The sequence below is a fragment of the Schistocerca gregaria genome, chromosome 7 (assembly GCF_023897955.1).
Source record: "Schistocerca gregaria isolate iqSchGreg1 chromosome 7, iqSchGreg1.2, whole genome shotgun sequence".
NCBI classification, from domain to species: domain Eukaryota; kingdom Metazoa; phylum Arthropoda; class Insecta; order Orthoptera; family Acrididae; genus Schistocerca; species Schistocerca gregaria.
The window spans coordinates 449,725,503-449,753,471 of record NC_064926.1 but is presented as its reverse complement, the minus strand read 5'-3'; the positions used below and the strand labels follow the sequence as shown (position 1 = coordinate 449,753,471).

At 40.2% G+C, this 27,969-nt stretch overlaps 1 protein-coding gene across 3 annotated transcripts in view; it reads left to right on the top strand.

The window, feature by feature from the left end:
• LOC126281243 (uncharacterized) overlaps positions 1–27,969 on the top strand; it is a 981,147-nt gene that overhangs the window by 600,966 nt on the left and 352,212 nt on the right. Inside the window, exon 1 of one of the 3 annotated variants that reach the window (XM_049980027.1) lies at positions 16,841–16,999. The exons of the other annotated variants lie outside the window; for them this stretch is intronic. Within the exon in view, the coding sequence (XP_049835984.1) occupies positions 16,945–16,999 (55 nt within the window). The 5' untranslated portion in view covers positions 16,841–16,944. Of the gene's footprint in view, positions 1–16,840; positions 17,000–27,969 lie in introns of those variants that run through there. 3 annotated transcript variants of the gene reach the window in all.

Here is a 27,969-nt window from a genome sequence, read left to right as displayed (position 1 = left end):
AGCGGAACCACGAAATTTTTAGCCAGAGACTGTCTGAGGTGACTGTGTGGGCAGGTGCGTTATCGTGGTGGAAGAACCGGTCTCCTGTCTGCCACAAATCGGGTCTTTTTTGACGAACACCGTTTCGCAATCTCTAACAGACGATCAGTTTTCTGTCGACAGTCGACTCTCAAATTTTTTCAACATTTTTGTTAATTCAGGAAGTTGATGGATGTGCAGAACAAGGATTGCCATCAATCGACATGTCGCCATTTTTAAATCCAGCAAACCACTCATACACTTGATTTTTTCCCATAGTGCCATCTTGGTGAGTTGTTTTCAACAGTAAAACAGTTTCGGAAGAATTTTTCCAGGGTAGAAAACAAAATTTCACAGCTGCATGACGTTCACTTAAGCTTGCCATCATAAAAAACGAAACAAGAACAAAACAACGCTAGTAAAAACAACCACTGCAGATGAACAGAGCAAGTCAGGTCGACAGCACAGGCAGCACTGAACTGGAAATGAGTTGGGCTAAACACGCCTAACGGCAGAAATGCGTACTACACAAGCTCAGCGCACGGTAGTGTTAGTCCAGTTCTTTTTTTTTATTTTGAGTGGGTGGGGGGAGGGACGGTACCAGTGTGTGTCCTTCTTCGACTGTTTCATGAAAATGTGTAATAAACGTGTAATGATTTTTAATTCATATTTAAGCTCTCTATGGTGTATTGCCCTAACGTTGGCTCGAAGAGGTTACTGCGGTAATCAAGGCCAAAAAATTCTCGTTTTAACGCCATACTTCTGCGGCACACTTGTCTTATCATCACGGAAAGTGTACTTGTTTATAGTCTCTTCCCATGTTTGTCAATAATTTCACCGAACAGAAATCAAAAGTAATTATAACGTGTGCTTACTCATCTCATATAAACCTTAATACAAGATTGGCGAAATAAAACTACGCCGGAAGATAATTACAAAATGGTTCAAATGGCTCTGAGAACTATGGGACTTAACGTCTGAGGTCATCAGTCCCCTAGAACTTGGAACTACTTAAACCTAACTAACCTAAGGACATCACACAACACCCAGTCATCTCGAGGCAGAGAAAATCCCTTATCCCGCCGGGAGTCGAACCGGGGAACCCGGGCGCGGGAAGCGAGAACGCTGCCACACGACCACGAGCTGCGGACTGTCAAACTGTGAGAGACACTTAGCACCTCTGCCTGTCGGATAACAGCAACAGCGTTTTCATTGTTCAGCGGGAGCTATTCCAGGTTGGTAGGATTATCTAATTTTTACTTCAGAGATAAAACCACGCGAAAAGAGATCACACGCCCAAGTTGCCAGGAGATTGCTCTGCCTCTGCCGATTGTTCTCTCGCCGCTGAAAACCGCATGTACCAGTGAAAACGTTGTCAAGAAGTTGTGTGCTTATGCTGTGTCTTGTTGAAAATATCCACATGTGGATTCAACAGATTCTAGACCTGCCGTTAGCATTAACAGTTTTGTGACAGAATCGTGTTACGATGTGGACATGACACTGCGCATCAGACGCCGATCTTGAGATTGTGCAACAGCTCTACAAAGTACCGGTAGGGGGATTTCCTTATGCATAATGTCACGTGTTCTGTGAGTTCTCTTATCATGACAGACTGAACCAGGCCTCATCGTCACAAATGAAAAACTGAAGAGTCAAAGATCTTGATTCCATTTTGCTCAGAAATCGCCGGCAGAACTCAACATGCGAAAGTTCGTCTGGACGTTTTAACTTATCCACAGTGGTACTTTAGCTACAGTACATAAATAATTTAGGAAATAGGGAGATTACCGATACTATTGGTAGGGAGAGAATCCTAGATGAAAGTGTAAGAGAGGAACTAGAAGTCGACGATTTTTCTTTGATTTTGTTTTTTTGTTGTTTATTTGGTTGTTTGCTTTGTTTATAATTAGGACCGCACATCGTTCAGTGTTACTAAATTTTGTATTTTATATTCTTACACAGTATAAATTGCATTTTATAAGCAATAAAAATTAGCTGTTCGCGTAACTTGCGCTTTTATGTGACCATAGCAGTAATTTTCGGTGAAGTATGGTCCAAATGCACAAATATAAAAAGCTCTGTATAATTGTTGTTGTTACTCTGTACTCTATAGAACGTTCATCATCATGATCAAAGGTAAGATTTTCCTGTTATTGTCGATAAATACGAAAATTATTGATGAATAACAGGGACATGTTTTACTTAAACACGACGAAGTATTGAAGCGATGTTTGGTATGTTTCTTTCCGTTGATTTGTTTATTTTTTTCTTTTAAGTTATCATTTCCCTGAGGAAATCGCGTTTTCTAGAGCTGCATGACAAATCTGTATTCTTTTTAAGTTTTTGTTGAACATCCCTCCTTTTCACATTGTGAATCAACAATTTTCTAATAAAACCTGAGTTAAACATTGACAGTTTCACTTTTGCTATAAATAATATTTATTTTTAAGTAAGAGACAGAAGGATATGTATGTTGAACAAAAATGTTCCGTAGGTTATGTGGCCCTTTGTACATCCTTATTCAGTTTCTAGACGAATCGCCGTTTCCTGTTTCTAGGGAAATCTAGCATGACACTAATCACGTGCGTAAACAAAGCGATCGCTATGAGTTAAAGATCCATAGGTATGCAAATCACCTAACATATAGGTAACGCCAGGATTATCCTAACTGGCCAAGGCTACAAGGAAAACAACCGAAATCTACCCTCACTTATGGTAATGTATGATAGCCTACGGTAGTAGAACTCTAACAGTAAATATGTAAGGATACAATTGTACGTCCTTTTTAATAATGTTTTGACACGACGATATTGTAATTCCAACTTGCACAGATAAAGATCCTTCAGATTTCGTCGGACTTCCTTCCAGGCTTTCCTCACTTGAGCAATGTTTCTTGCTGTTTAAACTGTTTTCGGACAGTTACGGTTTTTATTCCCTACGTAGCCCGTTCCGTCTGATTTTGTCGCTGCATCATTTTGTGTTTCATTCAACTGATCACTAAACACGTCTACTCTCCTCGCTACTTTAGACTTACTGACACAGTGAAGTATTCGGAATACGGTATGCAGGAGACGCGCCTGCGCAGGCATTTGACAGCAACCGGTTGGTGCACCGAATTCGCGGAATCCAACATCTATTTGTGATGGAAAGTTCTCATCTTTATTAACAATAAACGATTCCAAATATTTTCCGGTCAACTTTTATTTTGTCTACGCTGTATATTCCGCAACCAGAGAGCTACAACTACAAGGTTGAATTTTTGCGTGCTTTTAAAAAGTTCGTGTAACTTTCAACAGTTTAATTCTTTATCTTACATACTGAATTCTTTATGTCGATTACGTTATTTGGAGAACGCAAGTAGAATCCGATATTAATGGGAAATATTTCATTGTTCTTCTAATCCAGCATGTATTAATTCCGTATTCTTTGTAACGCAATTTTTTCCCGTCTGCATGTTATCAGCTCATGGTGTGTTTACAGCCTATTAATACCCGCGTCGGTAGATTCAATGACGAGAATTTTCATGTTAAGTGACAATGGACCACAAGATAAGTGGATCGAGTCCTCACACAGGAAGATAATTTCGTGAAAGGGGAGGGATTGAGAAAACAGTGATCACATTGGTTGTTCTCCAGGCGAGTTGTCAATATCTTTGGTTAAGTGCAGACTGAAAAGTTTCATCGAACGATTACATTCGATACTCTTGACAAGACAGTTCAGCTATTCGAAACGAATAGGCTATTCGAAGACTACGGCCTTAAGTATCTACTTCTTATATTCCCATATCTGTCATAAACAGGAACACAACACTAAATAGCAGAAACATTTTATAAGATACAGGCACGCACTTTCCACTTCGTTGAAGGTCGGAGGAAGAATATAAAGCATTCCAGTATTTTGATCTGTACCATGTGACTTCCATGAATGATTGCTGTAATTGCGAACGTAGCTTGATTTGTAGTAAAGTATACAGATGAAGCCTTCTACATTTCCATTTCTCTTTTTTCTGCCCACTTAACTTGCCTTTATTGGCTGTCAAATTTAGAGGTATGGTGTCCGGGACTCAATATGGGAATTGTGTGGTTTGTTGCATGAGAAATCAGAAAATGAGAAACACTCGAATGCTATGCTGACATGATAAAGGAATGAGTCATTGTTGCTGACTGACTTCGAAATTACGAGCAAATAAAAAAATAACAAAAACCTTCACTTCTGACGTTCATTGTTTTACCAGATCACCACTGGGAAAATGAAGGATTTCCATTTATTTCAGTTATTTGTCACAGAAAACAACGCTCGTTTTACACACTCGTTCCAACTTTTGTACCAGTTCCTTTGGACTGTCCATCAACGAGGTGTTCATATGATGATGCAAGGCACATAACCAGTAGTATAATAATTTTTCCTCTGTCGTTGATTTATTTTTGCTATTATTATTTCCATATTGTTCTGAGGCCATCGCTACAGATTGACAGTATGACTACTTGATCATTGCCTTTGCAGCTGCATTGTAACATCGTGGAAACCAGAGTCATCTGCTGGATTTCCAAAGACCATATAAGGATGGGCAACCAGCGTGAAAGTCTTTCCTCGTAGCACTTAAAAAAGTGGTTTCGTTTACGCAGTGCAGCAGATCATCGCGTTTACCTACATTCCTATACAATTTCAAAGCCGTGTACCACATTACTGCCTAATAGGAAAAAGAAACAAATATATAGAGTGTGGCACAAAATAAGTGGTTGACTGGAAAAATGACTACCTGGAAGAATGATTGACCCAGAACCCAGTTTGTTATCCGATTGGCATCCTTTAGTCGGAATAAAAGGTAAGTAAGATGTTACCGAAAACAATATAGTACAAACATTCGTGCTGCATCAGACGAAAAAACCAGCACATGTCTGCTTATTAGTGATTCTCTTACGTTTATGCAGGTACTGTCGGAAAGTAACTGTAAGGAAATTAGATATACTGAGACAGTATTTCTGATTTATATATAGACAACCAACTTGCTTTAAACTCTGGTAAGTATAAGGCAATGAAAATAAATTGGAGGAAAAAATGTAACACAAAGCCTAGATAATAACGAATGCTTAGACCAGCCAAATAAGCTCTGATTTGAGACCGTTAGAACAGTACCTACAACTTTTATGAGAACGTACATCGTCTACGTCATGTCTTGGGTCCTTTTGACAGCGTCGAGTACTTCGATAGCTGCGCAGTCAGCGCGGCGGATGGCTTACCAAAGGGGACCAGGGCTCGATTCCCGGTCGAGTCGGAGATTTTCTAGGCTCGAGAAGTGGGTGTTGCGTTGTCATTATGTTCGTATCTTCGTAACTGACATTCCACTGTAGAGATTCCTGCATGAAAGCCAATAAATTATAAAAAATACCAGTTGAGTACTGGCGCTTTGCTCTGCGTTTCCCTTCGAACCATAATTTTCGAAAGGTAACAATTATGAAATAAGGTATTTGATTCAGATTCATCGTCAGCAATAAGTATTTATGTCGTCCAGTTTGAGATTTTCAGTAGGTTCCCTATGATTCGCTAACATGTATTCCAGGATGATTCTTTTGAAAAAGCGACGGGCCATTTTCTGCTCTACGCTTTCCAAACTCCTTTTCAAATATCTCAATCATCGACTGGATTTTAAACTCTAATCTTTCTTTGTTTTAAATATTCGCCTGTAGCGTCGGAAAACATGGCACGGAACTAAGATTCGTAACCAGTTACCTGGAGGGAGAACGAAAGATTCTAGATATTGGAAGATTTCTACAAGACACAAAGTGCGACCCACATTGAGTATTGTGTGGGTGTTGCGGATACTTATCAAATCAGTTTTAAGGGTGAAATCAAAGTAATTGTGCTGCTACTTATGAGTCTGACCATTGTCTGCAAGAGAGTGTTACTAAGAATTTCAACGAATTCAGGTGGAAATCTTTGAGAGAAATGAGACATCCTGTTCGTAAAATTCTGTTGGAGAAATTCAAGGAGTTATTTTGTGCTGAGACATAAGTGATTCGATTGCTTCCATCATACATTTCGAATGGAACAGGGATGGGGAAAATCATTCCTTGTACACCATGCACCCATCAGCACATAATTTATAGTGATTTGTGGATATAAACATACTTACTTAAGGACAACTATACTGCAGATTATTTCTGTACTGAAAGAAAAATTCCATGACGACAGTATGAGCCTTCACGACACAGATGTTTTCACGTCATTCTTCTTACTTTATGAAATGAGACAGAAAATTTTAGGCCCTCCTTGAAATATTGCTATGTCGAACTATAAGGCTCAATTGACCACCGTAATGGCGCATCGTTAGATATGATCTCACGTGAGGCCACGTCTGTTGATAAATATTATCGGTAACGATAATGAAAAACGGAAATGTTAAAACCATTTTAGCACAGCGTGCAGCTAAAATAATTGTCGTAGGACTGAATTATGAACATTGTCTTAACTGTGTTACAATTGACTTGAAATGTAATGTTTGTTTATCTGTCCTCAGTCTGGACATTATTGTGGAAGCTCTGACGAAATGTTTTCTCATTATTAGCCTACTTCATGGGGCGATTGCCGTGTTAGCAATACTCAACCATAAATAAACTATTCGAGAACTTTCAGCATTGCAGCGCGTCTGCAATCGTCAGTATCGAAATAATTTTGAAAAATCCGCCTCGATTGTACAAACTACCTTGTTTTTATCTAGGTTTCAGAATGGGTGACCACGCCTTTTTCGGAACAAATATAAAACACCTTGCCTAAATAGGCACAGTCAAAGGCTAAAGTCAACAGGGTATTGCCGCTGTAGGTGTTGATTGTAGGCTTTCACTATGCCTATTTAGGCAAGCTGTTTTATATTTTTTTTGAAGAAGACGTGGTTACCCACGCTGAAACCTAGGTAAACACCACGTATTTTGTGCAATCGAGGCGGATTTTTCACAATTATTTGTATACTATTCGCTGTAATCAGCGCGCAGTCTCAGACTTTTGCGCCTGCTATGATAATGACATGACTGTAGACAACAGGAAGTGTATTACGTGCCAGGCTGTAACACCAAGAAGACATGATAACTGAATGGTACATTCAGATTACGTAAACTAAAGTGCTCCGTGCTGAATTAACAACACAAAATAGGAGTTTCCCTCATTCTAATCAGCTGCCAGCTTATCAAAAAAATCGATACAGTTTTTGCCCTGACAGTTCAAAGAGATAAGCTCTGAAAAAAAAACAAAAAAAAGCAGACTCGTCAGGTACCTTGACCTGATCTCGCGATACATCACTCTGCATTGATTTTATTGTGTGTTTGCAAAACTTTTGTCAAGATTCGAGAAGCAAAATTTCTAATGAGGAGATTAACAAGACGTCAAATACGTCTATGGTCGCAGAAATCGGAGTAGTCAATTAAATATAGATTATATCTAGAATATCTCTGACACAAAAAGAACCATGTACAAGTTATCCGCATGGGTTTGAAACCGGTAGATGTAGAGACAAAGGATGGAGATTTATTCAGGAGAAAGAGCTTCACAAACAGAAAAAGTCAATAACGCGTTGGTCCACCTCTGGCCTTTATGCAAGCAGTTTTTCGGCTTGGCATTGATTGGTAGAATTGTTGGATGTCTTCCTACGGGATATTGTGCCAAATTCTGTCCGACAGGTGTGATAGATCATCAAAATCGTGAGCTGTTTGGAGAGCCCAGCCCATGATGCTCCAGACGTTCCCCAATGGGGAGAGATCCAGCGACCTAGCTGGCCAAGGTAGGGTTTGGCAAGCACGAAGACAAGCACGGTATATGGGTGGGCTTTATCTCAATGAAATATAAGCCCAGGATGACTTGCCATGGAGGGCAATAAAGCGGAGCGTATAATATCGTGGACCTGCGGCTGTGCTGTACGGGTGCAGCGGATGGCAACCAAAGGGATTCTGCTATGAAAAGAAATGGCAGCCCAAACCTTCACTCCTGGTTGTCGGACAGTATAGCGGCATTGGTTGGTATCCCACCTATGTCTGGGCCGTCTCCAGACACATCACCGCAGGTAATCGAGGCTCAGTTCGAAGTGAGACTCGCTACTGAACACAGTTCTACCCCAGTCAGTGAGATCCCAGAACGAAGGTGTGTCTCCGGACATCTCAGACAGCAGTGACATAGCAATCAGGCTGTCACCCAACATACGACCCGACAACCTGGAGTAATGGTCTGGGGTGCCATTTCTTTTCTTTAGTTGTCATCAGTGCTACCTTTACGGCACAGCGGTACGTCTACGATATTCTAGGCCTGTCTTGTTGTCCTACATGGCAAGCCATCCTAGGGTTACCAGTCAACAAGAAAATACCATCCCGACACGGTGAGAGTTCCTGCTGATTGCGCTCGTGATTGGAAAACCCTACCTTGTCCAGCAAGGTAGCCCGATCTCTCCCCAACTGAGAACTTTTGGAGCATTTGGGCAGAGCTCTCCAACCATCTCGGGATTTCGACGATCTAACGCGCCAGCAGAACAGAATTTGGTACGATATTCCTCAGGAGATCATCCAGTAACTCTATCAATCAATGCCAAGCGAACGGCTACTTGCATAAGGATCAGAGGTGGACCAACGCGCTATTGACTTACTCAATTTGGGAAGCTTTTGCTCTTGAATAAACCAGCCAGTTTTTCTGAAATTGTAGTCTTCTCTTTTTTTTTTTTTGACTGTACATGTACATCACATCTACCGATTTCCGTCCCATTCTGCTAATTCCTTTATGGTAGAAGTTCTTTTTTCTTTGCCTTAGGGTGTATGTAAACTTTCGTAAACTGTCTCGTGTAGATCCGTTCGTGGAGATATGACCCGCCCTCAGTAAATAAACAAGTGCGTGTGTGTCCCAACTGATGCAGCTGTTTATAGCAGTATTGTTGCAGAAAGATTTAAAACTTCACGAAATGGAAACAGAGGGAGACCAAAATTCACTATTACACCTGACCAGAGCCAACAAATTCTACTGACTGTCGCAGAATATCTACGTATTAGCAGAGGGATCTTTGCGGTAGAACGTGATACCTCTCATAATACACTCCTGGAAATTGAAATAAGAACACCGTGAATTCATTGTCCCAGAAAGGGGAAACTTTTTGACACATTCCTGGGGTCAGATACATCACATGATCACACTGACAGAACCACAGGCACATAGACACAGGCAACAGAGCATGCACAATGTCGGCACTAGTACAGTGTATATCCACCATTCGCAGCAATGCAGGCTGCTATTCTCCCATGGAGACGATCGTAGAGATGCTGGATGTAGTCCTGTGGAACGGCTTGCCATGCCATTTCCACCTGGCGCCTCAGTTGGACCAGCGTTCGTGCTGGACGTGCAGACCGCGTGAGACGATGCTTCATCCAGTCCCAAACATGCTCAATGGGGGACAGATCCGGAGATCTTGCTGGCCAGGGTAGTTGACTTACACCTTCTAGAGCACGTTGGGTGGCACGGGATACATGCGGGCGTGCATTGTCCTGTTGGAACAGCAAGTTCCCTTGCCGGTCTAGGAATGGTAGAACGATGGGTTCGATGACGGTTTGGATGTACTGTGCACTATTCAGTGTTCCCTCGACGATCACCAGAGGTGTACGACCAGTGTAGGAGATCGCTCCCCACACCATGATGCCGGGTGTTGGCCCTGTGTGCCTCGGTCGTATGCAGTCCTGATTGTGGCGCTGACCTGCACGGCGCCAAACACGCATACGACCATCATTGGCACCAAAGCAGAAGCGACTCTCATCGCTGAAAACGACACGTCTCCATTCGTCCCTCCATTGACGCCTGTCGCGACACCACTGGAGGCGGGCTGCACGATGTTGGGGCGTGAGCGGAAGACGGCGTAACGGTGTGCGGGACCGTAGCCCAGCTTCATGGAGACGGTTGCGAATGGTCCTCGCCGATACCCCAGGAGCAACAGTGTCCCTAATTTGCTGGGAAGTGGCGGTGCGGTCCCCTACGGCACTGCGTAGGATCCTACGGTCTTGGCGTGCATCCGTGCGTCGCTGCGGTCCGGTCCCAGGTCGACGGGCACGTGCACCTTCCGCCGACCACTGGCGACAACATCGATGTACTGTGGAGACCTCACGCCCCACGTGTTGAGCAATTCGGCGGTACGTCCACCCGGCCTCCCGCATGCCCACTATACGCCCTCGCTCAAATTCCGTCAACTGCACATACGGTTCACGTCCACGCTGTCGCGGCATGCTACCAGTGTTAAAGACTGCGATGGAGCTCCGTATGCCACGGCAAACTGGCTGACACTGACGGCGGCGGTGCACAAATGCTCCGCAGCTAGCGCCATTCGACGGCCAACACCGCGGTTCCTGGTGTGTCCGCTGTGCCGTGCGTGTGATCATTGCTTGTACAGCCCTCTCGCAGTGTCCGTAGCAAGTATGGTGGGTCTGGCACACCGGTGTCAATGTGTTCTTTTTTCCATTTCCAGGAGTGTATTTCCAATCTTAAAACAATTTTTCGCTGCCATGAAAAAGTGGATGGAAGAAATTGTGAAGGCATAGATAAAATATTCCGCTCAAGGCACTTACGACGCGTGGGAATCAATCGATATTCTACCGTTTATCTCGCTACATTACGGTCTACTCTTATCACCTTTTACTGAACAAGGACGGTGTTCGGCATTTTTCCTCTGTCTGGAAGGTACCTATGGTAAAATTAGTTTAATGTCTTATTAGATTGTTGTATCTGTATATTCGCACTTCGTAGGAGCCCATTTGAATGCAGTTGTGTATAGATCGTACTATATGTTTGCGTTCGTCACATTTTATGTCAATTTCGGCTTTTGGTACCTGGCTGCAGTATGTCTCTCCCTTGTTCGTACTGTTCACCTTCACTTTCGTTTACTGTAGTTTCCTTTACTGTCTCGCGTAGAAATGTTGGAGGTCTGGTCCGCCGTCAATAAATTCTAGGATTAGTATGAAATCTGCGCCACATCTGGACAATGTTTCATACCTACTCAAAGGTACAGGTCTGGTGAGAAAAGCACAGGCCTGTGTAAATCTGTTTTCGTCTTTACTAAAATAACATATCCAATTCATAATTTTATGAAATAACACACCGTTTTATAGATTTCGCGTGTTTTGTCGAGAACTGGCTTGCTGAGACCGTACTTTATATAAACACAAGTTAATTATTACAAAAAGTAAAACCAGCATCCACCCATTGTTAACAAAGATTCGATCTGATAATTCAGAAAAGTGCTTAATGTTTATTACTATTCCACGAAATACAAACTTCTTCAAAAGTGGTCAACAGCGCTGTTTAATGAAGCAGGATTTTCAGTTTTAGTAACACATAACTAATTATGCCCTTGGTTCCGTTGTTTTAGTTCATTGTTAGGTCTATTGACAGTTAAGTAGTCGTTTCACTTGAATCATAATTTTGCTGTAGATTACCACCACCCTGTCCTCCTACTTAACTGGGTGGTAACGTGCTCGACTCCCATGCAACCAGGCCCGGATTGGATACCCGGTCGGGTTACAGATTTTCTCCGCCTCGGTGACTGGGCGTTGTGTTGTCCTCATTATCATTCCGTCTTCATCACCGGCGCGCAAGACGCCCAATGTAGCATCGACCGAAATAAGACTCGAACTTGACGGACAAAGTTCCCCGGATGGGGAATCCCGGCCAGCTATGTCATACGCTCATTTCATTTTTCCATCACTCTAAAGAACTTTCACCACAATGAAAAACCGCAACGTCGCTTCTACAGCATAAGCTAAATGTAAATTTTAACGTGAACAGCCGTCTCACGATGATCCTGTCGTTTCGGAGCCGGTGACGGAGCTGCTTTTTTCTTAATAAAGAGTATTTTAACCGATCGTTAGTGTTTTTACTTTTTTGTAGGAGTTAATGTATCACAGTTTCGTTGTCTATGAGTCAAAGTTCTGTCTGTGTAGTTCGCGTAACTACTTTTGATGAATCCTACTCTTGTGCCATAAAAACACGGTGGTTCACCGTGTTCCATATCCTACATGACTATAATGAATCTCCCTGGTTATCTGGAATGTTTTCTCTTCACTGAACACCAATGTACCTGTGGATCCACCCTCTTTCAACCAATATTGTATTTTGGTGCAGAATGCATTTTGGCTTGCCTGTTTGTCAGCTGCTGGGCGAGCTGCAGAACAGAATCTTTCGTGAAGAACGCTGTACAGTGTTTTCACACGTCTGCAGTGTCTTGCAGACAGGATCTTTTCCAAAGGCGTCTTTTCTTTAGGCGTGTGTAAGAGAAGATCACTTTTCATGGGGGACAAACGTACAGTGCATCTGAAAAATTGCAACCAAGCAACAATTAAATTGTTTGTGTTCTCGCACTGTTACTACAGTCTCTGTTCAGGCAAGTTTCAGGACTGTTTTTGAACTACGCAGACTAGCATGAAATTTTTGCATAATTAACTATCTAACTTGGAACAATAGACAGATGTCTGACAAACAAAACATGGAAGAGAATCGGATACAAATATTATATTAACACAATTGTTTCTTAATTACTATAACATGAAACTAACGTATGAGTCGTAAGTAAAAAATCAAATAGACAGGTTTCAGCCAGGAGAAATGTGATATATCAAAGCGGTGAAATCATTTAGTAGAGGAGATAGAATCAGGCATCAAGGTATCAGGAAAGAACTCAACATCTAGAGATTAGTAAATAAAAGCAGGGAAAACAGATCAAACTGAAATAATCACAGTAGAAGAATAAATCGGAAAAGACTACCCCTCAAAATCCAACAAAGATATTATATTAAAGAGAGAAAGTGTTAAGAAATACCGAGGAAAAGGTGGTGCCCAAACAAGGAAATTCCTGTTGCTTGAAGTCTAGAAGAAGAAAAAGGTTTAATTCCCCATTTAGTTATGTCTATAGCATACCCTGTGTTTCAGTACTTCGGCTAGAACTTTTGAGGGATGTTAGATAGTAACAAACATGGGTTTATTTTGTGTTAAAGAAGTTTTCTATTTTGATCCACTTTTCACGAGTTAAGTAGGGAAAGTAGAGTCTGATTTTCGATGAAATTATCTGTGTGTATATATTTTCATTTTCTTTGATTATCCCTTTAAATTATTTTCAAAATGATATAGAGCACATTGTTGTACCACTTCTCTGAGATGTTTCAGCACATTTCTCTCTTAAGTCTGCTGTGGCTTCTTTTTCTGTAATTTGATGAGATTCACTATCCACTGTTCAGTTTGTTTGCTCTGAGATGGATAGAGTAAAAGTACTTGAGGGTAAAACTAACCAGAGATGACTTAATTCTTGATGTAGATTATGTTTTATAGTGATATTTAGTGATAGTTTCACTTACAAATCAGAATCTTTGATGCGAATTGTATTAATAATTTAATGTGCCCCGCTTCAGCGACTACCAGTCCAGTTTATGTGATTGAGTGCACTCTGTTGGCCAGCTAGGTGTTAGGAACTAAATGGATTTAGGAGGTTTTATTTACTGGTTGGGTTATTTCAGAAGTAATTGCTGTGCGCTGTGGTACTTGCCGCCTGCGTGGATATTTGTTGTTGTAGCGGTCTTGAGTCCGACGAATGGCTTGATGCAGCTTTCTACGCTGGTCAATCATGTGAAAGCCCCTACATAACTGCGTAAATAGAGCAACTTACATTCAAATGAACGTTCGTATTGTATTCGATCTTCAGTTTCCTACAATTTTCCCTCCTCCCACCTCCACTGTCCTCCATTGACGGTTTCTGGTTGTCTCATGACTTGTCCTATCTACAGATAAAGTTGGGTTATTTGTTTCTCTTTTCCGAGTTCGCTTCAGGGCCTCCTCTTTACTTGTACGATCCAACCACATAAACTTGAGTATTATTCCATAGCAACACATTCTCTTCTGGTCTGTGCTGTTTATCTTCACGTTTCACTTCCGTTCAGGACTACTCTCCAGAAAAATACCTCCAGAAAAACTGCCTAACACTTATATTTAGCCGCGCGGAGTGGCCGTGTGGTTTGAGGCCCCATGTCATGGATTGCGCGGCGCCTCCCGCCGGTGATTCGAGTCCACCCTGGCGCGTGAGTGTATGTGTTGTTCTTAGCATAAGTTAGTTTAAGTAGTGTATATGTCCGGGGACCTCAACAGTTTTGTCCCTTAGAAATTCACACAAATTTCAACATTCAACTTAAATTTATATTCGATCTTAATAAATTTCTCTTTTTCAGAACGGCTTTGACAGCCTGTATTTTATGTCCTTCTACATCGACCATTCTCAGAATTTTGCTATCTGAATGTCCAAACTCCTCTACCACTTTTAATGTCTCATTTCCTAATCTGGCTCTCTTCTCATTTCCTAATCTGTTTCCCTCGCCTGATTTATGTCGACTGTATTCCATTACCCTTACTTTAATCTTGTTGATGTTCATTTTATAAAGGGACCCACGCACAAGCGGCGGATCGCAGCGATCCGTAGCACCGGCATACTGTCGCTTCGGAGACTGCATGTATGTGCACAAATCGCAGCAATCGGTCGCTGACGGCTGGTCGCATGGAAATCAAATGAATAGCATGTGATGCGTGGCAATATTGCTTGTGGTTGCGTTTTGTTCTCTAGATATTAATCGTTTGTGTGTGCATGTGTGTGTTTTATTTCTACTTTGCTCATGTTAAGAACGTTCCGTTAGAATTTATAGTTGATCGGGGACCACGTACAACTCTGAGAAGTGACGTTGAGTCCAGAGTTGCCATTTAACTTGCGATGTAATAAAAAAATTGACAATCTCCGATTTTGCAGACATTTGCATTCTAAAGCTTGTGCTGTAGAAGTAGAATAGATGAGAAGTTCGTAGTCACAATACACCGAGCTCCATCTGTTGATTTAGAGTTATTTATGAAACACCTAAACGCACTATTAAGGTTTATAATTTCTAAACGAGATGAGGCACTGGGTGGATATCTTAACTTGGATACTTAAGTCAAATTTGTTATGTTCTAGTCCTTTGTCATTTCATATAATCTAACTCTCCCTTACAGCAAGAGTTACAGTAATTGCAGTGCTGCGATCGATAATATTTCTGTAGATTCATGCCGCTTTTAAAACAAATTGTGTAAATACTTGCGGTTAAACTACAAGACTAATGAATGAGAGAGGAATTTAGGACTAATTAAACAAACACGGTTTTATTTGCGTATTGGGAAGATGTACTCTACTAACTTGACGTCATTGAAAAATGTAATATATTCTGGAAAGTATCCTAGAGTCACAAAAAAAGAGCTCGGGAACCAGCCCAATGTCCTACAACTCTTATTTTTCAGAACTTGGTGGTGATGGAACTTGGCAGGTATGTAGAGGGGTCAAAAATTGCAATACGTTTTTCTTCCCTTTTTATCTAGCTTTAGTTTTAAGGGGTAAGACACACACCATAAGCTAATTTGGTAATTTAGCTCTTAAGGGATTATCTTCAAAAGCATGATACATAAAAAATGTTTCTCTTGTAAAAGTTGAAGCGTAATGAAGGTTCTTCAAAACTGTATAGTCAACTTTTGTAGTAATTTGAAATTTTGCAATACATCAAATCACCATTAATTAATGTTGAAAATTATTTTTTTTATTAGAACATAAACTGAAGAAGCTTTTGTGCCACATCTATCCATGTGTAAAAAAAATTTGGTTTCTGAAATACCATTTTTGGACAATAACCTGTCCACAGTGTGCTGTCAGAGTATTTTCAACGTAATTAATGTATCTAAATTTTTATTATTATTCTAATTATGTTTCATTTATTTTTATTTTATGTTTTAAATTGTTAGTTTAAGATTGAAATTCATATTATTTTCAGTCCTGCTGAATTTTATTTCATGCTGTGTTGGATCACGTGTATTATGTAAAGAAATTTGGTTCATTGTATGTGCAGATTAATATTATTGGAATGATTTTGTATCATAATAATGAGAGAGATGCCTATTATTTTCAGTAACAAAATACAAAAAGTTAAACTAAAAAATATGAATTTAAAACAAAAATCAGTAGGAAAAATAATTCGAATGATAATGAACAACAATTTTATTACAGATGTAAGAATATGGTGTGGAAGCTTGCTTAATTTATGTTGTTACAAAAGTTTTCATTTTTCAGAATTAATTAATGGTTGTGGGGTATTAAACAAATTTCTAATTATTGAAAAACTTATCACACAGTTTGCAAGGACGTTAATTACGTTTAAACTTCTATATGAAACACATCTTTTATACATCATGGTTTCGAAAATTTCCCTCTAAAACTAATTTTCCAAATTACCTTTCGTGATGAGTTTTGCCTTTTTAAAAGTGAAACGTATAGCATTATTTTGTTCCCTCTAAAAACCCGTCAAGTTTCATCAAATTTCCTTATGTACACTTGTGAATGTGGCGCTCTCAAAATTGGTTAAAATTGCTTGGCAAAACGCTTATGTGTGGCGGGTTCACTGCGAGCGACGGTGTGCAGCGATATCTCATGCGATGGATCTCTGTGATCCATCGCACGTGTGTACGGCACTCGCAATTTTTTCGTAACATTACCCATTCCAAGTCCTTCTATAGAGTCAGTAGCGTTGAGTATACAACAGTAGGTAGTCGTGTCTGCAGGGAATGATGCCTGGTACGTTTTTGTTACTGCTGAACCTCAAGCTCAGCCTTGCTCATTAGCGACGCTGTTACCTTAATCTGCTTCAAGTACCTGCGCTCGTGCGGCTTCTTTATGCCGAGAGCGGCGCAGAACAGATAGGAGCCGTTATCAGCCAATAGGCCACAGCTGCCGCGCTGCTTTATCGAACTCGTCACTGACCACGCCAGTCGACAGTTGGCTCGGTGCCGCAACTTTTGCGTCCGTCGCCAATGGCCGTCCGCCGGTTCTGTTCACCTGCTGGACGTATTTCTTAACGGAACCTCAACCAGATGCCGCTTCCGCCGACGAGGTCGCGATCCTACGAATTTATCGACGTACGTGGAGGTGAGACTGCGCTCTTCGAGCTTAACACTGCCCTTAGCCGGTGGCGTAACTAGAGTATGGCAGGGGCGTGTGCCCTGAGCGCCGTTTCTGTTGGGACGCAGTTTCGCGACAAGTGAAAAAAATATGAAGGGGAAGAACATGAGGAAGTAGAAAGGAAGAAAAAGAAAAAGACGGGAAAGGTGTGGAGGTTGCTATAATGGGAAGGGGACGGATATTTAAGAAAGAGAATCTTGGGGAGATTCGAATTGAGCTGTACTGAGCAACAGTTCCACAAGACCTAACTTCTCTTTCTACAGACACTTTCGTGCCTTATTTTGAGCTACTAGATGGATCCGTTTTCGTTATTCCAAGTGGGCCAACGCAGTGGAATCATACAAAAATAAATTTTTGTGTTGCTTTATATTGTACGGTTTTGCATTCATCGAAAATTAACCAATAATAAAAAAAAAATCGAATTTTAGTTCCAATGTTGGTCAGTTTGCGGTTCCCTGTTTTGAATTTAATAAAACGAAGCAGGGTTGCTGAAATATGCAGCTTTTAATAATTTGTAAAGTTGTGTTGAACTCAGTAAACGAATAAACGGGCTGAACAGCTATGAGGATAAAACAAAAATAGGGTTATGTCGGCAGGAAGGGTGGGGTTTAGAGGGAGGGGAGAAAAGTGGAGATCAGTCTTGGGAGTCAGTTATCCTAGTTACGCCGTTAAAGTTACTTCCTATTTACTAAAAATGTCTTCCAAATCCCTGTGTCAAAGCACTGCTCATATTTACCCCACACGAATTGTCATAGAATCAGTACTACGTTACCAAAGTACGGTTTATATGCAGTTTGTTGTTAATTAGTCTGTAACTTACGTATAGACCATTTGCATATTTTATACTCTACATTCTACCATTTTTCGGTCTACGAGTGTCGCGGGCTGTTCTTTTAAACGCAGTGTTGTTGCTGCCCGGCTCAAAATGTATGGGAAGTTACTCTTTACGTTATAAATAGCGCAAAATACTCGTCGCTGCCCGGTTGCACTTCCAGATTTTAACGCATTGATTTAGGAGTTTCACCAAGCAAGTTGTTTATGCATTACAAGCTTTTTAAAAAAATACGATTTATACCACATTTAAGAATTCTGCATAAAACCTATTTAATTTTATACGGTTTTCCACTATACCCATTCCGAGGGCAATAATAAAATTTTGTAAAGCACTTAATGCTTTTCTGATGTTTCCACCATCTGTCTGGAATACCTAATCATAGCCCTAGAATAAATTTTTCACATCTGCCCACCTCTTATAACATTTCATTCTCTACGTTCACTTATGATGCGTGTGACATGCGTCTAGCATCTTGCACGACGTCCATAGATCATTTTAGAGGGAAGCAACTCTACGATTTTTGTGTTGCCACGTACACATTTACTAGTCATTAGTTTCAGTAACTCTATAATTCATTTACCTGTAGTTAGTCTCAATAAAAGCTAGTAACCTCCAGATAGCTATAGTAATCCAGAAATGTGTGCTCTGCAGTAACAACATTTCAACAAGTTTTGACGTCTGTGACTAAGCAGTGCAGCAAACAATGAAATAAATTGTGCATCATGCGTACCTATTTCTGGAAACACGGTAGCTTAAACAAACGCTCGCTTTAATAAGGCTTTACCAGCCTTCCTTAAACTGACTACTGTGAATGAGTCACTATTTTGGTCTTAACTGTATCACAACGTGTCTAAGAGAAACTAAAATACCAATAAATATTTTTTGGCACGGTGTCCTCTAAATTGCTTGTTCCATGTCAGATCTGGTGGGATCCTATCGAAAGTCGACAAATCTATACTTCTTGTGTAGGCATATTTTTTATGAATTCTCTTCAGGAGCAAAGTATGAACAGGTCGTTAGGCAGCAAAACACTTGGTACAGATGTTAAGAAAAATTGTGCTTCAAATGTCTAAGAAATATGAGATTTTGTGACGTTTCCGCCCTGGTAATCTGTAATTTTTATGAATTTATTTTGCTTTACTTCCATTATGTGGTTTAGGTGCTGCATTTGTGCACTGAGAGGACTGACTAGAAGCGGATTCAACATAAGAGCTTGGTAATTGGTCGTCTGGATAAGCAGCGTCGTAATTTTCGATGTTGTTTGTTGTTGTGGTCTTCAGTCCAGAGACTGTTTGGTGCAGCTCTCCATGCTACTCTAACCTGTGCAAGCTTCTTCATCTCCCAGTACTTACTGCAACCTACATCCTTCTGAATCTGGTTAGTATATACATCTCATGGTCTCCCTCTACAATTTTTACCCTCCACGCTGCCCTCCAATACTAAATTTGTGATCTCTTGATGCCTGAGAACATGTCCTACCAACCGATCCCTTCTTCTAGTCAAGTTGTGCCACAAACTCTTCTCCCCAATTCTGTTCAACACCTCCTCATTAGTTATGTGATCTACTCATCTAACCTTCAGCATTCTTCTGTAGCGCCACATTTCGAAAGCCTTTTTTTCTTGCCCAAACTATCGTCCATGTTTCACTTCCATACGTCGCTACACTCCATACAAATACTTTCAGAAACGACTGCTTGACACTTAAACCTATACTCGACGTTAACAAATTTCTCTTCTTCAGAAACTTTTCCTTGCCATTGCCAGTCTACATTTTGTATCCTCTCTAGTTCGAGCATCATTGATTATTTTGCTCTCCAAATAGCAAAACTCATCTACTACTTTAAGTGTCTCATTTCCTAATCTAATTCCCTCAATATCACCTGATTTAATTCAACTACATTCCATTATCCTCGTTTTGGTTTTGTTGATGTTCATCTTACATTCTCCTTTCAAGACACTGTCCATTCCGTTCAACTGCTCTTCCAGGTCCCTTGCTGTCTCTGACAGAATTACAATGTGATCGGCGAATCTCAAAGTTTTTATTTCTTCTCCATGGATTTCAGTTCCTACTCCAAATTTTTCTTTTGTTTCCTTTACTGCTTGCTCAATATACAGCTTGAATAATATCGAGGATAGGCTAGAACCCTCTCTCACTCCCTTCCCAACCACTGCTTCCCTTTCGTGCCCCTCGACTCTTATAACTGCCATCTAGTTTCTGTACAAATTGTAAATATCCTTTCGTTCCCTTTGTTTGACTCCTACCACCTTCAGAATTTGAAAGATAGTATTTCAGTCAACATTGTCAAAAGCTTTCTCTAAGTCTACAAATGCTAGAAACGTAGGTTTGCCTTTCCTTAATCTGTCTTCTAAGATGAGTCGTACAGTATTGCCTCACGATACACGCAAAAAATTATCAGTCCTTGTGAGTTTTTGTTTAATGATTAATATTTTATCGCCCTTCGGATTAAAGATAAAAACTTTTTATGAGAGCTGTATAAAGATAACTCTCACGTCGGGAAGTAGCAAGCCGAACCAAATCTGTGGAAGAAAGTTTTATTGACTTACGAACACCTGTTGTGAATAAATCCCTTGTAATGTGTGAAAGAAAGTTCTTCACCGAAACTTTCAACAAGGTTCAAATCGACCGTTTAAAAATGTACTATTCATACCCCCATTTTTTAAATTAACGCCCATCTCTGTCAAAAGAAGGCAACGCAGTAAGAATAAGAGTTCCTATGAAACTAGAGCGCAGCTTTCCCTTTTCTGATGCAGATATGACTGCAAAGTGTTTCTTATAAGTGGTTCATTCCAGAATGTTTTCTCTGACGAGAAGATAGTGTTTTGTGCTTTTTATCGGACTATCCTGATACCGCGCTCTTTGCTGTGCAGTCACCGATGCCGATAAAATCTAACGTACAGCTACTATCGGTAAGTTGACAAATTGAAATAAGTGCTCGTGCTAGCAATCAGACATAAGCTATCAGCTACTGCACATAATGTGCCAACTTTCCCAATTCTCGACGATTGATGTACACAGTTCTCTTTTGTGCGCAGACAAATATTTGACCAAAACATATTTTAAATATTGACACTTCAGTACAAAGACAACGTTCTTTCCATAGTACTATAAAGACTAGGCAAATAATATAGCCATTAATATAATTTGACACTGCAATATGTAGGACTGTCAGAAATGAAACGAGGAAAGATGCTGATATAGAATTTTGTAAAACGATGAGATTGATGTGCTTCTCTGCAGCAGTGTAGCTTAATTGTTAACGAAAAGAGATACATTTTGCAGCAAATACAATGCAATTCTTAAATAAGATAAACTTCCTCACTCCCACACCAGGAAATCTTGGTTTGAAAGTAACGTCGTCTACGTTATATTAATCGAAAGATGCCTTTTAGTGACTTCTATCGTACCCCCTCTCATCGCCATGATATACGCCTTAATTACTAATACTTCGAAGAGAAGTGCTAAACACTTTAAGACTGCTAAGCGTCACTGCATCTCTCACTTACATTGTGATAACAGTATACGGTAATAAAAATAAGTGGTCCAGAACCACAGTTGTTGAATTCAATCTGCAACAACTAAAAATACAGCACTGGATCATATAGGTTGTCTAAAGGTGTCCGCTTACCTCCAGAAAGAGCAATGAAAACTTGTGCCATATTGCTAAATCTATTATAGTCTTAGATCGAAAAATCAACAAGATAAGCATGCAAGATAGCAGAATACCTAGACATACTAATACCTTCTATCGCTCGGAAATACGTGATGAATGTAACATGACTTCTTACAAATATTAAACTGTCATACGGCACTTGAATAACTCGTGCATCTTCATTTGTCTTTAATGTTCATGCTCCTCTGCATGTCATTCTGCCTCATGCATGTAACTTGATATAAACATCAATAACAGAATGCTCGGATAAAGCCCAAGCAATAGTATCATTTTTTAGACGTACGTAGCAGAATAAGAATTGAAACTGGAAGATATGTAGCAACATGCAGCCAAGTGTTAAAGCTTAGAACTTAAAATGTTCAGTGCGTCCAAATTACATGTTATGGTTTAGCAGCTATTGTCGAAAGGAGCTGCTAAACAATGTCAAGCTTTTTATACACCGGTACTGCACTTCTCCTGTCACTGTCGTTTTATATCTGACGGAACAAAGGTTGTTGACGGAGAAACAATGAAATACAGAAACCTTTGATTGTGTGAAGAAATGCAATAACTTTTCGTGCTGTTTGTAACGGTAGGTTGTGTTCTGCGTAAATTTAGATTCTTATTCCGTTTATGTGAGAAGCGAAGTGTTACCTTAACAGATATATTGTTACTTGCAGTTCCCAAAGCTTTGCTTATTATGCAGGTAAATTAGAGCACTGTCTGCCAGAGGATTAAACAATTGCACTCAAGACGTGCTTTTGAATTGTGAATAAAGGTATGTTATAAAAACAGTTGAAATTTCTTTCTCACAGACGTTACGCCAGACGAACGATCGGAATAACGGCAGGCAAAGGATTACATAACTTTTTAACAATTTACCAAAAAAAATTAAATGTTATTTCGTGCTGTACATTAGCTGTTGCGTGAAATGTTATGTAAATGATCACTGAAATTCCTATTTTGTCAAATTTATTGTGTTTGAAAACAGATATGCTACTGCAGTTATTGAAAGATGTAACTGTTATGAAAGCAACAACACACTTGGTCCCTTAACCATTAATCTGTTAACGAAACACTAATTACGTCAGATAAGCAAGAGTTGATTGTTGTAGAATATTACGAAAAAAAGCCAATGGAGCGAAAACTTAAACCCAAAAATGACTTATTTACACGAAAAACTATTGTAAACTTAATCACATTGACTTTGATTTATGTATCTTTGTGCTGTCGATAGTCACAGAAACTGTAGCAGAAATATTGTTGACGAAATGAATTTGAAACATACGATTTATCTAGTAAACTGCACGTAGCATAGCAAAGCAGAGCAAAACATGCATTTAATCTTTCCTCTAACCAAAGCCGTGGAAGTTACTTCGGGGCATACAGGCAAATTTTAGCATTACAATTATTAGAATCTTACTTCTTGTCGTTAAGTAAGCTAACATACAATGACAGTTACTTGTTATAGCCAGGAAGCTTATTTATTAATAGCTTCAATACCCACAGTACTGCACAAAAGATTGGTGATTGAGATTTGGGGGAAGGTCAACTGAGAGCTACCAAAATTTTAAATATTATCGTTTTTGCGCTCGCATAATTACACCAATGATATTCTACAACGAACAGAAATATATAAATGGCTTACGTTTCTCGGTCGTAACATATGGCAGCATCAACATCAATTCATGTGAGTTCTGCGCGTAATTTCAACAACTTTGGCACCTCCAGCAGCATAGCGAACTGTACTTCTACGATTGAAAAACATGCTCATCCGCCCCAGTGGATTTTTCTCTAAACTATGAATTAATGTGATTCCTCCAAAAACACCAATCCTGGATTGCGCTTCACAGTTCAAAATGCTGCTATCAAAAATAATCGAACAAAGAGCGCCGATGGTTCGTTGTTTCGTACCATGGACCATATGATTGTCGTGATACCTACTCTATGGCGTCAAAGTTAACGTTAAAAGCTTTGGAACAGGTGTGTTCTTTTGTGTATTCTAACGTTACTTTAATATTCATTTCTGCTTAGATTCCCATCGACAATAAATAATTTACCATTAACATTATAACAAAACAAATAATTCGCAAGAACAGAATCAACTTCACCGTTGTTGGCGAGATCACTTGAAAACACTGCCACCCTGCTGTTCTTTACAGGTCTAATGACGTCGCTGTCACCGGAATCGGCCTGAGCTCCATGAAAACATTCATTCATCCGAATGTTTATTCCCACTAGGAACATCTGAATACTCATTTTCACTAATATCGAAAGCATTTCAGCTTCGTTCACACCCTTCCTTTTTCACGAGTAAAGAAAATGGTTCAAATGGCTCTGAGCACTATGGGACTTAACATCAGAGGTCAGCAGTCCCCTAGACTTAGAACTATTTAAACCTAACTAACCTAAGGATACCACACACATCCATGCCCGAGGTAGGATTCGAACATGAGACCGTAGCGGTCTCGCGTTTCCTGACTGCAGCGCCTAGAACCGCTCGGCCACTCCGGCCGGCGTTTGGTGTTTCAAGAGGCACCATATCGAAGATTTACAGCGCTTACAGGAAAAGGCTAAAAGTGTCTGAGTGGTCGTGACAGATGGTAATCGAAGAGGATTGTGATGAAAAATAAGACTACGGCAGCTGTAAAAGTCACTGAAGAACTGAATGTCGTACTCGCAAATTCTGTAGCACCGGAGCGACACTGAGGGAGCTGCACAAGCAGTGAACTGCCGGGCGAGCTTGAATTCCAAAACTACTCATCAGTGAAGCAAACGCCCGCAATAATAAAAGAGATGCCAAAGCCACACAATTTGGACAATGGAGCACGGGGAGAATGTCATATGGCAACATGAATTTTGTTTCACACTGTCTGCAACTTGTGGCCGAGTTCAGGTTCCAAGAGGGAAACATGGAGGCGTTTCTTTGAGAATTTGGGCAGGCATCTGGTGGTATTCCACCGGCCTATTGGTTACTATGCTAGGTCGCATTACTGCCGAGGGTTATGCGACCATTTTGGCTGTTCGGGTCCATCCCACGTTACCATGTACGATAGGCAATAATGTCTCCATCATAAAAGGCCTCTAGTCCTTCAACTTTAAACACTTTTTCTCCTGGGTACCATACAATAGCTACAGTCACCCATCCATTGCCAGCTCCATTGATGTCATTGAACGGGACTTAGCCGCTGAACGCGGCTTCGCGCATGCGCACTGCTCATTTCAAGATGGCGGCGCCCATGTCACGTTGCGACCATTTTGGCTGATCGGGTCCATCCCACGTTACAACGTTTGTTCCACAATAGTGATGCTATGTTCCAAGGTCCCTGTCCACAAAGTTCGCATCGTCCAGGACTGGTTTAGTAAACATGAGGACGAATTGTCGCATCTCCCCTGGCCACCACAAACACCTGATCTCAGTATTATTGAGCCTCTGTGGTCTGCTTCGGAGAAAAGGGTGCGTGATCGTTACCCACCTCCAACATCGTTTTCTGAACTAACCACTATTCTGCAGGTAGAATACGATTCCTTGAAACCGTACAGGACCGGTATTCATCCATTTCAAACGACTGGAAGCTCTTCTGAATGCAAAAGGGTTTCCTACACCGTATCAGGCACGGTAATGAGTTTCGTTTTCGGTGCTTCTATATTTTTGTCCACCCCCGTACATTCCTTACAGCTTGACATGCCCGCATCGTCAGCAGGGGGCATTGAATCTCGCTGTGGGCAGCGATCATAATGTTTTCCCTCATCAGTGTATTTAACAAATTGTTTCAAGGTGCTACGCATTCCGAGAGCTCTCTCTAGAACATCATCGCAACCGATATATGTTACTGTTCAGTCTGGAAGTTACACGCCTATTTTTATCATTCCATTTCCCCAAGATCTCTTTTAGACACACCCAGCTCCTGTCAAAGCACTTTATCGCTTCCAGATTACGAGACATGACTGTCAATCACTAGCAAACACAACAGCCATAACTGGATTCGCGGAAAATGAAAATGAATGAGTATCCTTTTCTCGATACACCTGTAATTTGCAGATAATAGCGTTGGAAATGTCCTCATGTTAAACGTACGCACATACACGTTTCCACAGTTCTTATGACCAAAATAGTATAAAACACTATTCCCAGAACTATTTACTCTGACGGGAAAAGAAATGCTAACACCAAGAAGTAGTTGGACGGTGATGTTGCTATTTTGATTTCGATTGCTTGAATATTAAATTTTGGTTTTTTAAATTATATTTATTATCACGATTTTATCTCAAATTCTTTTGAAATAAAGCTTATTACTATATTATTAATTTGGCAGCTGTGACTAAAAGAACTGAAATTCCTTTTTATTCTTGACTTCGTGCGGCTATGGTTGCTCCTACTCCTGTTTCTGCGTTAGTTCATTCCGCTACTCTTGTTACTGCTGGTACTTATTTATTAATTCGTTTTAGTACAATATTAGATACGTATAATTGTCGTTCGTTCTTATGATTAATTGGTTGTATAGCTATATTCATAGCTGGTTTGGGACCTAATTTTGAGTTTGATTTGAAAAAGATTATTGCTCTTTCTACTTTAGGACAACTTGGTTTGATAATTTTGGCCATAGTTTATCCAAAGCCTGCTTCATTTGTTGGCTCGTGCGTAATTTAAGGCGTTATTATTTATATGTGCAGGTTCAGTAGTTCACAGTTTAAAGGATTCTCAGGATACTCGTTTTGAGGGTTTCGCTTAACTTCTATTTGTTTTAATGCTTTGTCTTTTGTGCCATATCTTTTCCGCTTGGATTTTATTCAAAGGATTTAATTCTTGAGATGTTTTGTTTAAGATGAATTAATTCTTTAATTTTTTGCCTTTTTTCTACTGGTTTAACAGGTTCTTATTCTTTTCGTTTGTTTTATTATTCAGTGTCTGGTGACAATATTTTTATTCAAGCTTTTTTTTTAACAATAAAGATATTCTACCTCTTTGGGATAATAGGTTTATTGGTAGTTGCTGCTCTTGGTGGTAGACTTTTATCTTCATTGATTTTTCCATCGTGCACAGAGGAAGAAAGTCTTTTCCGATCAGATGGCTAAACTTACCCCTCGTCTATTCCCAATCTACAAGGTCATAGAGGCCTTTCTTTTTACTGTCCTCAATTTTGCATTCTCACCTATATTCGACCACTGTGTACAGCAAGCTTTTTCTCTGTCCCACAACTGCTTTTCTCACTTACGCACACTGAGGTCTACTTGTTGGTTATTTTAAGTAGCTTTAATTGGAGTCTCCACTAATAAAGTAGATTCCCACCTCCACAACTCCCATTGTTATATTTATCTTGCAGTCTCTTGTTATCCAGAGCTGCAGGATAACGGCTTCATGTGTGTTTGAGGTGATTTTTCAGCTTCATAAATGACATACACTTTGAATAATCTTGGTTTATTATTCTGTTCATAAACAACACAAGATAGATTCTCCGAACGACTGTTGCTGCTTCACTGAGTCAGTGTTGCCACCTTCACTTCAGACAACAGCAATGCAGCACCTTATTGGAAACATTAGCGCATCTGTCATACGCTGAAGCACTGCTAAGACTCTCACCACCACAACCGCCCAGGCAAGTAATGCTGCCAGAAAAGACCCCCACCTCTGCTGAGGCTACTGCTTTCATTCTACTGATTAGTGACGTCATTGCCACGGCGTCTCTCAAGCAGTACCCTAGAATTAAGACGTGTCTTTTGAGTCCAATCAACTACCATGCAAATTTCGTGTCCGTTGATGGTTTATAATACAGATAGTTCAGTGTGTACAAATGACACTGGGAATCCTTCATAAATTGTCGTTTCTGGTCGCGTGCCCTGTGTGTTTATAATTTTTCGATTAAACATCGTTGAAAAGTATGGAAAGGGCTAAAAACATACAAAGACAAAAATCGCTAGAAAAATGCCGAAATAAAAAACTGACGGAATGTTATCATGTACGTTAAACCATCCTGTACCATGAAAGGCTTACAGAATTGTTGTTCGACTTTGTTTAAGCAAAGTGTTATGAAAGTTATTGATATGTTTTTTCAATCTTTTAATTAATATAGTAATCAAATCAAAGCGAGGTATTTTGACCTCCTACTTCGACTGAAGTAGGAGCAGTATTGTCATATCAAGCTTTGCGGGATTATTTATTGTGTCACTGCGAATAAGAACTGGTTCTGAGCTCTAGCGCAACTGAGTAAAGCTGGGCATAATTTCTAAAAGAGAAATCAAATATCTTGCCATACCTGAAAAAGTAACTATGATTGAAGGGATCACTATGAAAAGGAACGAATAATTTCAAGCGATGTTCGTATTGGTCAAAAGTACCTGTTTTGGTATATTGGTACCAACTTTTATTGCGTAGAATTTAGGCTATGATGAACAGATAGTTCTCAACTGTAGCGATCGGTCGTAATCGATCT